At 40.2% G+C, this 13,092-nt stretch overlaps 2 protein-coding genes across 3 annotated transcripts in view; one reads left to right on the top strand and one right to left on the bottom strand.

Annotated features, from left to right (window-relative positions):
- Positions 1-3,788, bottom strand: part of KBTBD12 (kelch repeat and BTB domain containing 12) — a 33,600-nt gene extending 29,812 nt beyond the window's left edge. The window contains exons 1-2 of the mRNA XM_050312631.1: positions 1,813-3,788; positions 595-865 (exon numbers count right to left, since the gene is read on the bottom strand). Coding sequence (XP_050168588.1) covers positions 595-865; positions 1,813-2,882 — 1,341 coding nt within the window. The 5' untranslated portion in view covers positions 2,883-3,788. The remainder of the gene's footprint in view (positions 1-594; positions 866-1,812) is intronic.
- The window catches only part of MGLL (monoglyceride lipase), a 102,833-nt gene that overhangs the window by 14,759 nt on the left and 74,982 nt on the right, over positions 1-13,092 (top strand). The window lies entirely within an intron of this gene.

Raw genomic sequence — 13,092 nt, 5'->3', positions numbered from 1 at the left:
GGCAAGCAATACAACTGAAACAAATTAATGGATTGGTTAAAGGACTCTGTTTTCCAGAGAATGCTTTGACTTTTCATTTAAAATGTAATATAATTAAAATCTAATAAATTAACTTTAGTTAACCAAGAAAGCTTCCTGAGAAATTGAGGTGAACTTTAAATGTCATATATAAATCTGTCCTTGAAGTGTACCTGTTTACATGCTATTTGAAGACAGGGCACAGTTTAGGGTGCCTGTATAATTAAATACCATTATTTATGGTTTCTGGAAAAATTAAGAAGATAGTAAATAAGGAATAGAAAGGCTGGAACTCATGATGACATGGGAGATGTATTTTAAACTCTTGCTCACTGTGCACATCTCTATAAATAAAGAACTGCCCTTCCTGAAGTTGGTATTTACATCAAGGATGGCATAGATGGATATTGTTCTTCTTCCCCCTGTTTGGTTTTCCTGCAAAAGATCAGAGGAATGTGAGCAGTTTATTCTTCTGTTGTCACTGATGTACTTTTCCCATGCAAAAAGCACTGTAAAATTACACAACACTGCTTGTTAATGCAGAAACCAAACACAGTAACAGGCACATTTCTCAACCTGTGGTGTCCATCCACCCAGCACGTACAGCTTGTTCTTCACTGTCACCACCACATGGCATGCCAGTGGTATTGGAAGAGGTGCCGTGCCTCTCCAGGTGCCTTGCTCCATGGAATACTTCTCCACACAGTTTGTGACCAGATACTGATTTTTCACTTTCATTTGCCCTCCTATAACATAGAGGTCGTTGTGGACAGTGCCCAGTGCGTAGAGCTCACGGAGCTGAGTGGTGCACAGGCTGTGCCAAAACTGGTTTCCTCGCTGGTGGTATCTGTAGGAGAATCCAGAGTTATAAATGCCCTGGTTCACCGAAGTCCTGTCCCCTTGTTTGGAAGCGTTAACCCCTTAATCATCAGTGTTTACTCAGGCAATGGTACAATGACAAGGAGATTTCTCCTTCGAAGAGAAGTTATAAAATTGAGCCCAATGTTAGCAAGATTAAGCATTTTTAGTGTGAGGAATTCTAGGTGTCCTTTCAAAGATATTTGATCCTTATTAAGGTGAGAAGCCCCTTATTTCTGCGTGTGGTGCTCAATCAGTTTCCACTGAAGTTAGTGGGAAGACAGAGAGCTCAACACTGCTGAAAATAAGGCTACTTCAGGTGACTCAGTATGGATTTATTTCCTTAAATGTAGACATTTGTATTTGAAAATGCTGCCACCATTTTAAAGTTTCATCTTTAATCCAGAAAATGTCTGGTTTTCTTTAAAATGGATGCATCTGAAAAAGACATGAATAAAAACAGAATGAGGGTTTAGAGATATCAATCATTATCTTTAATCTATGAAATACTATCATCAACTTTAACAGAGAATTAAGTTTTCTCTGTCTTACTGGACTCATTGGGTCATTTGCTTGCCTCATTTCCCCTTAGAAAATAAGTATCCTTGAAAAACATTGAGATTTGAGTAAGGAGAATATAAAATCCACATGCATTGATCTAATCAAGTTCATTTAAACAGAGAGAGAAAGAGTAAATCCATATGAGTAAATCCTCCTTCTTTCATGAGAAAATACATCAAGATATGGTTGTAGGTATATAATTTACTAATATGAAAATAAATTGTGACAGACTGATTAAGGTAATCAGAATCTCTGGGAAAAATAATTTCAATTGAAGAACATTTTGTCTAATAGACTTTTTTTTTTGTCCCCAGAAACATTATTTAGATTTAAAATTTTTAAATAATCAGGGATTTTCTGACAGAGGGTACACACCTATAAATTTCAATGTTCCTGGTCTTTTGTCTAGACATTTTGACAGCGCTTGCCTCGCCTGCCACAATGATATCATTTTTCTCGGTGACAACACCAGTACAAACGCATCCTAAACCCTCTCCATACTTGGGAGAGGAAATGAAGTAAGTCTTTCGTGTTGCAGGAGCGTAACAAAAACTGGCATCAGCGTAGCTACCATGTCTGGACCTAATACCAAGAGAATTGTTGCCGATGCAGAGCAAGAGATCAGTAGTTTCCATGCCGTATCGCAGGCTGAGGGAAGGGTGGCTGGACAGTTTGATGGTTTTCAGTGCTTCCTCAAACATGTCATTGCATTCTGAATTGCACAGAATCATTGTGTTCCTTTTCCGTGCTTCCACAAGAAAGGAAGGGCTGATGAGTACCAGTCTTACTTGCTTGAGGAGCTCAATAAGGTGTTCTGAACGTGACTTTCTGCTGTGCTTGACCCATCTAATGACGAGGTCCAGAATGCTTTCCTCCCTGGAAATATTCAGATCGTCTGACTTTATGAGAGCCATCAGCTGCTGGAATTCAATCTCTAATATTTCTTCCTGCAAGCTCACCTCAGCAAAATGCTGATACAAGTATTTCCTTGCTTGGTCACACAAATCTTCTGCCCCAATGTGGTTTGCAAAGTAGTAGATGCCCACGCAGTTGGAAGCATCCATGTGGTCCATCATGTACTTCTGACACATGTTGCAAACATCTTCCATCTGCATGAAATATGCAGCCAGTGCAACAGTCTGCACATTGTGATTCGTGAGGAGCAAATCTGCACTGTACATGTAGTGGAGGATCGTGGACACGCTCTCTGCAGAGATGTCATACAGCACCACCTCTCTCTGCGTGCACTCGACCAAGCCACAGGTGAACATGGCTTTGAAATAGGGACTGAAGGCAGCCAGCACCACCTTATGGCAGGGGAATTTCTCACCTTCTGCAACAAGCACAACATCAGTTATCTGTGTTGATTCTTTCATTCTCTTTACTTGTTCTAGTAAAGTCAGGCTATGGTGCTGTTTCCTTTTTTCCTCAGCCTTGTGATCCATGGTTGACCTTCAGACTTCCTCTCTTTAAATATCCTCAGAATTCAAGGTCTTCATCGGGAATGTTTCTAGAAATAGAAGCACAACACTGCCCAATAGGAACAAAATATTGGGCAAATGAATATTGCTGTTGATATCTAAAGATAGTAATTCTGTAGGGTGTGATATAAATCAGTAATGCACAAAAAGTATGTAAAATTATGATGAGGTCTCAGGTTCAATTTCTCCAAGAAAAAATGTAAGAAAAATCAACACTTCTCATGATCTTCAGTATTCAATACTTAACCCCAAGTTCTGTGATTATTTAAAGACAATTATAGACTTCCCTTCAAAGCAGTCATTTTCATCTGCCTTCTCCCTCCTTCCTCCATTCCTGATCCAGAGCCTGTTAAAATTGAGGGAAAGGTTTCCACTGACTTTAATGAACTCTAAATCAGGCCATTAGTCCCTTGGCTATTCATGTTTTGCCTCTCATGCTCCTGAGGGACATTAGTCCTTGCTGAGTGCTGAAAGTATTTCCAACGGGCCCTTGGGTGAGACTGCTGCAATGGGGCCTTCTCAGTGTTCACAGCATCTCTCAAACTAGGAGTTATGTCTAAGCAGAAATTTCAGAAGAGGGTTTGACAAGATTAAAAAAATGGAAAAACATTAATCTTGTTTCTCTCACTGTTTTTCACAGTGATCTACACCTCTGCAAAGCAGGTGGGAAATAAATAGTACCACCCAGTTCCCTGGCACTTTACAGAGCCATAAGTGGATGTGTGGATATTTAATATTCTGCCTTCCAGCAGGCTTGGGTACCAGTTTACAGAAGAGTTTTGATGCAAAAGCCCTGTACTTACAGCCTTGCAAAGCAGTCAGGAAGCTGCTGTCTCACTTCACCAATGGATTTGTCTGTGTCCCATCACTCCCCACTTCACCAGTAGCTTCTCCCCAGGCTCCAAGCTGAGAGAGCCAAGACTGGTTTGGGCAGGCAGAGACATCTTTCACCTACAAAGGATGGTGGTGAAGTGACAGGAAGCCACTTGGTCCCATTGGCCAGATTCTTTACTCTTTCACACCAACGCATAGGTCACTGGTTTCTACAGAGTTGCTACTGGTTTCCTTTGGGATAAATAAAGGATCAATAAATAGGGGCCAGCTTTCAAGCTGCACTCCCACATCTCAGTGGGATGTTTATGTGCTGCAGACTCACAGAGTTGTGGTTCCACTTACTACAGACTCAAAGGAGATTTTTAATTAAATCATAATTACTCACATACTCCCACCAGTTTTATTTATGGGGAAAAAATAAGGAACTTCATGGTCCCTTTTTTGTTTGGTTTTTTTTGTGGGTTTTTGTTTGGTTTTGTTTGGGGTTTTGGTTTGGTTTGGTTTGGTTTGTTTTTGTTTGTTTGGGTTTTTTGTTTTGGGTTTTTTTTTTGAGTTGGGGATTCTATAGTGAACCTCTTTGCCTTTCAGATCAGCAAGCTGCAGAATGTGAGGTACAGTGGTAGAGGTTCAGTGGGAGAATGACATTTACCCATCACTTGAGGGATACCAGTCCTTAGCATAGTTTTTGGCTCTCATGTGGTCATGAGACAGTTCTGTTTTGGAAATGCATTAAGGACTCATGTCATGAATCACCAATACACGAACAAATCCTAAAGCTGTGGCACAGTCATGTTTAAAACACATTGTAAACATGCTATGAAGTGCTTAATGAGACTGTGGAAATGAATAACATTCCTCACCAGCTTAAACATTTGCAGGATCAGGGGCTTGCATGGCAGATTGAACTGTTTTTCTCAAATCCTGGCAGCACAATGAGAAGTCTTAGTTTCATCAAAGAAATATGTATCGACACAAAAAAATGAACATATGAAATTCTTTGAAATCCATCTAAATGTATTTTTACAAACAGTCCAGATTTCTCTACAGATTTAGATAGATGGATTTTTAAAAATATTATAGTTATTTCCCAGGTGAAAAGGAAATCTACATATCATCAAACTCAAACCTACTCTTTTAGCTGTTCAGTTAGATTTGGAAGTAGTCATCATTCTGCAAATTACATAGATTCCTCACTTTGAGTGCTAAATTAAAAGCAAGCATGCTTGAAGACTAGCATATCCTTGATTTTATCAATTCTTTCCATATTCCAAATCTGGAACTAGAAGCAACAAATCTGAGAAATGAATCTGGGTTATTACCAGATTTTAAAAATGGATTTGGAAGACAAAACATTAACTTTATAGTCTGGATGTAGACCAAGCTCTGATCCCTTCTTATGGTACTTTTAAAAACCAATCAAAGACAGGAAGTTGAGTACAAAAAATACAGCTATGGCATTTTGAAATCTAGATTTTTTTTCTTTTCTTTTTTTTTTTTTTTTTTTTTTCTGGCTCCATTGAAATTAAATACTGCATTTGAGAAAATATAGGTCTTAATCCTGCATCAGCTGCCTCTGGAGAAGTCTTTAAATCAGAAGAAGCCTTTTATGAGATAGAAAATATTCTTTTTTTAATCCTACATGATAATTAGATGTTTACTGTTTTCTCTTTGTGCTATTTTATCACCTTATAATATTTGATGTTCATTTTGATAAAGGAACCACACTATATCTCTAAGATCATAAGCACAGACATCTTAAAGAAGACGAGTTGTAGTGTCTTGAAACAGATTGTTCACTCCAGCTGTAAGAAAGTGTTAGTAACTATGGACAAGTCCCCAGGCCTGTTTTGCAATCTGACTAATCAGGACTTTTCCTCCAAAATGATCAACTTCTCTCCTTTCTCTTTTGTGATGTCAGACTGTCACACATCCCCCAGCTTTTCCATAATGGTCAAAATGTGCATTTCTAATGTGAAGAACAAGTGAGATGATTAATCATCGTCATCTTTCCCAGACTTTTGTACAGATCAGGAAGAAGCTGTGTGCAGAACTGACTTATGATTTCATTTCCTTTGCTGGTCACCTTTAAGGATTTTTTCACTGTTAATTTAGCTTTCTTAAGAGCAACACTTTGCCTTTGATTACACTGTTCATCAGATTTGTGAATTTTAAGTGTTCATACCAGCAATTAGCATATCTGGCACAACATGCTCGCAGCCGTTTTCTCCTCTTTCATCAGTAAGACATTAGCAATAGGAATCTTGAGGCACAATGTAGCTCATGTCATTTATGTACTACTTTAGGTACTAATTATCTGAAGGATAAGTCCTACACCCACTATCCAGGCAGTGAAGGCACTGCCCACCTGCACCCAGGGCTGGTGGGCTCCTCAGCTGCCCACAGAGCTGCTGGGTTGGCTCTGAGCATCCTCCCCAGGAACAACAGCAGAACTATGCACAGCCTTGGAATGGTTGTTGGTGAGGCTCCTCTTCTGGAATTGGTGCATACCAAACCATCACCTCATCCTTGGGCAGAATTGTGCAAGGAGAGTGCACCTTGCAGGCAGGATTGCCTGCAACCCTCCAACCCATCTTCACCCACCTCGCCAGGCTCTGCAGAGCAATGCTGCTTCCTCAGGCAGAGCTATAGGGAAAGTGTGGTTACCTCATACTTTCAAGAAGACAGTATTTGCCTTTCCTTGTCAGAATGCACCTTCTTCATCTCTGTGCTTTGATAGCACAGCAACCTCCTGACTGAACTGTACTCAATAAAATCATGCTGTTGACTTGTATGTAAGTCTACTTTCTCCACCAGACAGCTGAGGAAACTGAAGTTAAATGGCTAAAAAGAAAACAGGATTAAAACCCAGGGGTGAAATCCTGCCATTAACTTCAGAAATTCATCCCTGTACATTAGCTGCAAACTTGTCACTTCCCTCCTGGCTTTTAGCAGTGTTTAGGTGAGGTCATTGGAAGAATATTAATATTCTCCTTTATATCACTGGAAAGACTATTAAAGGCTAATAATGAAACAGTGCTGCTTTGCTTTCCCTCTGGGTTACAGAGGGGAAAAGATGGTACATTGATATTAAAAGAAAGGATAAATGTGATACAAATATAATTTGCAGTGAGGCACTGCTCTGAGACTGTGCCAGAGGCTGGGTTGTCATTATAAAACCTCCAGCACAAGGTTCAAATCCTTTGTAATGTCACCAGGAGCTGAAATCAGAGTTACTGCCTTATTCAGAGTTTTGGGATATTTTTTTCTTCTACTGTGAAAAATGGATTCAGGTGCAAATTTTCATTGGATGTTACTTTATTTCAGAGCCAGGCTATTAATTTTCCTCCAGTTCTGGCTGCTACTTTAAAATTTTTTTATCAACTGTTTTGTTAGTCTAATTTCACTTTTCCTTTTTTGCCTTTGTGCCATGGAAGAGCCATATATAATTTTATGCAGGAGCTCCAGCATACGCTTTGCAAGGCAGTAGGGTGCTGCATGAGCAGTTTAAAACATAAATAAGCACACTGCTGTGAGCTCAGCTCTACAGCTTTTATGAGGCTATCAAACTATAAATAAATGCTGTCCTCGATTCTCGGTTACATTGCAGCCTCTTTGAACTGCCCCAGCACAAAGGCACTGTAAACCAGATGGAAGTACCTCATCAGGAATTTCCCTCAACCTCTGGGAAAAAAAACGCTACCTAATAATTAGAGACATTATTTTGTCTGTATTTTTGTCTGGGTTTTTCTTGTATTTTCCCAAGGAATCTCCTCTTTCCGTGCCGTGGTGGGAGGGTGGGAGCTGCAGGACCCGGCCCGGCAGAGGTCACAGCACCCAGCGTGGGGGGCACCTCCTGCATCCTCCTCTTCCTCCTCTGCTTTTTTTTCGTTTTTTGTTTTTCTTTGCCTTAATGAGGCTGCCCTGTCTTCAGCCTGCCTCCCTTCAGGTGCTGAAAGGATCAGAGTTCAGTCACATCAAAGGACCGGTGCCTTTGCCTATGAATTATTTGTGCTTCCTTTGTTATCAGTAAGCTGAGAAGCAAATCTGTTAATTGTATGCATTATGACATTTGGCTGACAGCCACAGCAAGGCAGAAATCAGTACCCAGATGATAATAATGTTATAATCTCTGGGTTTAATTATAAAAGCCGTGCTGGCATTTAAGATCAAGATTTTAAACTGTGCAAAAGATCCTGCAGAGCTCAAAAAGGGCAAATAATAATGCTAATCTTGATACAAAGGAAAAGTATAATAAGATATAAAAAGGAAGCTTCTGGGGAATTATAGATGTTCCTGTACCTATAGGATAACAGGAATTATTCTCTTAATTCTGACACCTGGAAAGATGCCAGAAGAAATTATTATGTGATTGAATTATAAGGATTTAGATGGTTACAAGGTGATAAAAGCAGTTATAACACCTATTTATCTAGAACAAATTGTGTCAATCCAATCTAATTTTCTTCATTTTTTTTTTTCAGGAATAATAAGGGATAAATTAGATACTTTATCTTGTGTTACTGATATGGTCCTATGTGATAATATTGCAAACAAAAAAATGAAATCAACAGACTAATTGAACATCAATTAGGTGCCCAACTGGCTGAAAAAACAGATTCAAAGAATAGTAATTGGTGGTCAGACTGGGAAGCATCTCTAGCCTGTGGCTGGAGATCTGTGCTGAAAAGGTCACTCACAGTTTCAGGGAACACTTACTTTCACTCTTTGACTCAGATATTATTTCTTGAATCAATTTCATCCATTCTGTCCAGGTAAAATATACAGACTTGTGGCACAGAATTAAGTGGGAGAATTCTTTTTAGGAAATTTATGTTTATATGGGCATGCAGGTAAGTGTCTCTAAAATATGGTTTTCTGTGACAATTAGACATTTAGTGCTTGGACTTGTTTCAAGTATCAGCGTAGCTACGAGCATCCTCAGTACCTTTCCTGAAGTTTTGCATATTCTTCCAGCTGTGAGTTACTTGGGGATTTAGGATTATCAGACTTCCAAAGGCATCTAATTAAGTTAAAAGTCCAGCTCCTCCTTAAGCTCACTGTGCAATTTAGGGACTGAAGCGTCTCCATCACTTTTAAAGGTAAAACTTCAGCCTTAAATAGCTTAGGCAGTCTTAAAAGGTTTGCCAGATGATGGAATCTCCTTCCATAAAAGTCAAAGAAAGAACCCTCTTTCCTCAGGCCTCTCAATCTCCCAGGATCAGCCCCATAGCAGGTACAGTTCCAGTGATCTGAACTGATTTATTGCTGCTGGGGAAGGAAGAATTTTGAGGGTTTGAAACTGTGAACACTTCAAATCAATTTATGTCATTGGCCTATATAAGATAAAAATTTAAATATCCTTCTGAGAGAGATTTTAACTATTCTTCTCTCTCTATCTCTGTGGCATCTTGTTTATTTTCACATGCCATCTGATTCTGAGGAGCCTGAGTCAAGGCAGTCTGAGGTCTCACTATATCCAAGCATGGCCAGGTCCTACTGGGATGTGCTGCTAGGCAGGCTCATGGGAGCTTTCTTAGCCAGCTACAGGCTGCAAATGGTGTAAAAGGAAGCTCTCAGTGCAGAAAGACAGGCTGCTGACCTACAGGCTGCTCCTGTAAATGCAGGCTCCTGTAGCTGTGGCAGTGCTGTGTTCCCCTGTGTGCATCCCACTGCCAGCAGAGCCTGCAGTCATATCCACTCAGACTGCTACAGACACATCTTGGCCTTCCTGCAGCAGCTTTGTTCATTTTCTTTCTCATTTCATTGCTTTTAATTTAAAATAACAATAAAATGGAACTCAACAGGGCTCTCTGGTCTGGGAGAAACTTGGCACCTAACAGGGAGATTTTTGAAGCAGTCTGCAAAGCTCTAGAAACTCTGTTTGGGAGCATGATTGACCATTGGAGACCTGGAGACGCTTTGATCAGTTTTCAAAGCCTTTGAATAGTTTCTGATTCTGGGAAGATTTGACAGTTTGAGCTCCGTTTACTGCCAAGACAGGGCTCTAGATGTGGGATTGGATTAATATTGATCATATCTCAGCAAATACCAGGCTTTTTTTTTTTTTTAAACTGTTATAGATTCATGAAAAAAATCAAAGCAGATGGAAATGAAAGACCCCGTGGACCATCTTTTCAAATATGCCTTCACCTGACGTTAATTTTACTCTGATTCAAAGCTCAGTGAAGTCGGTCAAAAGAGTCCCATGGTTTAAGTAGAAAATGGATGTAGCTCTATTCACAAACAAATACCTATAAACAAAACCCAATCTGAGTCAATTATGTCCATTAATTGTATGAGAAGAATAGAAGCTAAAGATGTACATACAGAGCCCATTTCTTTTATAATTCACATATGCAGATCATTTTTCTTACATATAAAAACTAATTGAAATGGCAAAGTGCTCATTCACAGAAGGAGGTTGCACAAGTTTTTTATAATGGCAGATGCCAGTAGCAGGAAAATGTATTTCTAAAATGTAGTAGCTCTTTAAGTAGCCTGGCAAAGGTCTTAGAGGTTTCTCTTGTTGCATTTCTCTAAATATACTGAAGAGTATAGGAAAGGCCCACTTTCTGGAACAGTTATATCATACAGTGTAAATTGAAATGTATCACAATTAAAAGAAACATAATTTAATAAGTTGGTGCAAATTAGGCTCTATTTGCATTTTTACAGCAGAAAAGATTGTGAACTCTTATTGCTAATATTTATTTAACTCTGGAGCATGCATCCCTCTGGCGAGCAAATGCTAGTATGTAAAAACTTTATTATCCTAATCAGTCAGCAGCAAAATTAGAATAAAGGGCAGATTTTAAATCCTTATAACTTGACATCAGCATTCCATTAATCACTGTTTGAATCCAGACTTTCCCTTAAATTTCTCTAGTTTCAATTTCAATCCCTATCAAGGAAACATCTGGATATGTCCATATCCACAAGAGCGAAAATTCAGAGCTACCCGTGGCAACAACACAGCACCACCTCCAAAATGGCCCCTGCACTAACACACATATTTGTTACCTGCCAAATCTGCAACCCCTACTGAACCCTCATATTGAAAATGTTCAGCCCCTGATGGCAGGGATCAGTCCCAGGCACATAGAGATACCCCGATGGCAGAAGAAAGAGTTTCTCTGCGCTTCCTTTCTGGAAGCAAGTCCAGATGTTTGCAGGTTTGTGGAATATGCAAAGCTCCCCACCATGCACAGACCTCAGGCACTGAAATTTCTGCATCCACAGGCTGATCCTGTTTCCACACTGCTGGAAAACCCCATATAGCTGCAAACAGACCTCAAGTTTGATATTGATCAGGGGTCCTTTACAAACTGGACAGCAGGAGCTGTAAGGAACTGAAAGGGCCTCAGTTTTGGCACCAACAGTGGGTCCTGCAGCCTCCTCCCCATGTCACTGCCTTGCAGCTGGCCCTCATCACTGTATTTAGGCTCCCTCTCCAGGATCTTTAAGGGTTCCCCAAGACATAGATTCCCACCTCCCTGCCTACAGGTTTCCCATGCAACCAGAAATCTAAGCAGTCTGGCCTTGGTGATTTCACATTGCCCATCTGTCCCTGCACTAAACTCCCTTCCTTTTCCTGTTCTGAGTGGGGAAAGGATTTAAATGTACCTTTCCGACGCTGGGAGCGGCAGCTGTCCGTGAGAGTGGGTGGGAGAGGGAAACAGAGCTCTGACACAGCAGCACAGAGCTTCTGGTGAGCAGTGAGGTGCCAGGGCTATAAATAGCCCGTGTTGGGCTCCTGGCTGGGATGAGAAGCTGCTCCAATGTCAGGCACAGGGACACATTAGGACGTAGCAGACTGGCACCAGTGCCGCTTTCCTTCCCCCCATCTGTGTGCTGCCTGCCCTGCTGCCTGCCCTGCTGCCTGCCAGGCACCTGCAGCAGGCTCCTCTTTGGGATGGCATGGTCACAGCCTGTGTTGGTGGCCCACCTCAGGAATTATGTCTTCCCACAGACCTTGCCACAGAACTGGGCACATCTCTGTGTGGCAGCTATTCCTGGGTGGCTGGAGCAGTTCCAACACCTGTGATGCTCAGACTGCCTCCCACCTACCTCTGAGGTCTGGGTACCAAACCAGAAGAGATGCTGTTGCTCACTGACCCCATCCAAGTCACTCCCAAAGCCAAGGCCACTGTCTGTCTCCACAGCTGACAGAAATTTTCCCGATCTGTCTCTCCTGTAGCCCTTTTGCTAGATCACTAAGAGCTGAATTTGTACATAAAAGGATTGCCAACCAAGTGTGTCTGTATATTTTAAGGCCTGATTATCTTCTTGTTTGTGCTGGTGTAAATCAGAAACAGATCTACTAAATTGGTCCAGAATAGTGGGGCCACACTGATTTACATCAGCTGCAGATCTTGTACTCTGGAAATTAACGGGGAACACAGAGGGCCATAATACACTATTTATATCTCCATATGTTTAAGCAAAGATGGAAAAAAGATTAAGCAAAATTCAGGGTTATAAAACTGATTAATGTTGAGCCTATACTTTTAGTTGAGAAAGACATTAAGGGGTTTTCAGAATGTTCTTTTTTAAATTACATTAATTTATTTATTCACTGTACTAATTGGTTGATTAATCATAATAGTTTCTGAGAAAATTGAAAATGAAATGTATTTCCTTATCTAGATTTTTAGTCTGATGGTTTTATTACAGAGTTTTTCCAAAAGCCATAGAGGAAGTGTACAGAAACATTCAACTGTTAGTAGCAGTTTGTTGGGTTTAGAGGAAAAATTAAAGTACATAATTTTAAAAGCATATTTCATACCATTTGTGAACAAAACTAGGAAAAAGATCAAAGTAATTAAAGTTTACTCATGTCAGAAAATTCAATAGATCAGATTACAAAGATATACATTGTCTAAACTCCCAGATTGTTCTTATTAGAAGTTCAGGTTTATCTCAGAAATGAAAATATCCAATCTGATACCACAGCTTTCACAGAAGCCAAGATGGAACAGTGAGCTGATGAAATGCCACAGCTGTGATAAAAATGGACCATTTCCCCTAAATTGCCCTGTTCTCCTCTGACTTGGAACAATTTATAATATGGTGCTGGTTAACATGGAATGTTTATGTAATGAATTTTATTTATATGAAACCACCCCACTACCATAATAATAATCATGTTTCCTTTATGATGCGTTTCTTCAGGTAATTTCTACAATGAGCCTGTTTCTTAAAAACTCTAATGCTTTTAAGGCAAATTTCCTTTTATTGCTCATGAAATTCTGAATATTTCTCTTGCACATCACTGAATTAAGTGGGACACCCCATCCTGCAGTGGGGCAACCAGCTGGGCAGCTCTCAGCAGGACTTTATG

Source organism: Myiozetetes cayanensis, unplaced genomic scaffold, assembly GCF_022539395.1.
Source record: "Myiozetetes cayanensis isolate MyiCay16 unplaced genomic scaffold, myiCay2020 scf18, whole genome shotgun sequence".
Classification (NCBI taxonomy): Eukaryota; Metazoa; Chordata; class Aves; order Passeriformes; family Tyrannidae; genus Myiozetetes; species Myiozetetes cayanensis.
This window is presented reverse-complemented; position numbering and strand designations above follow the sequence as displayed.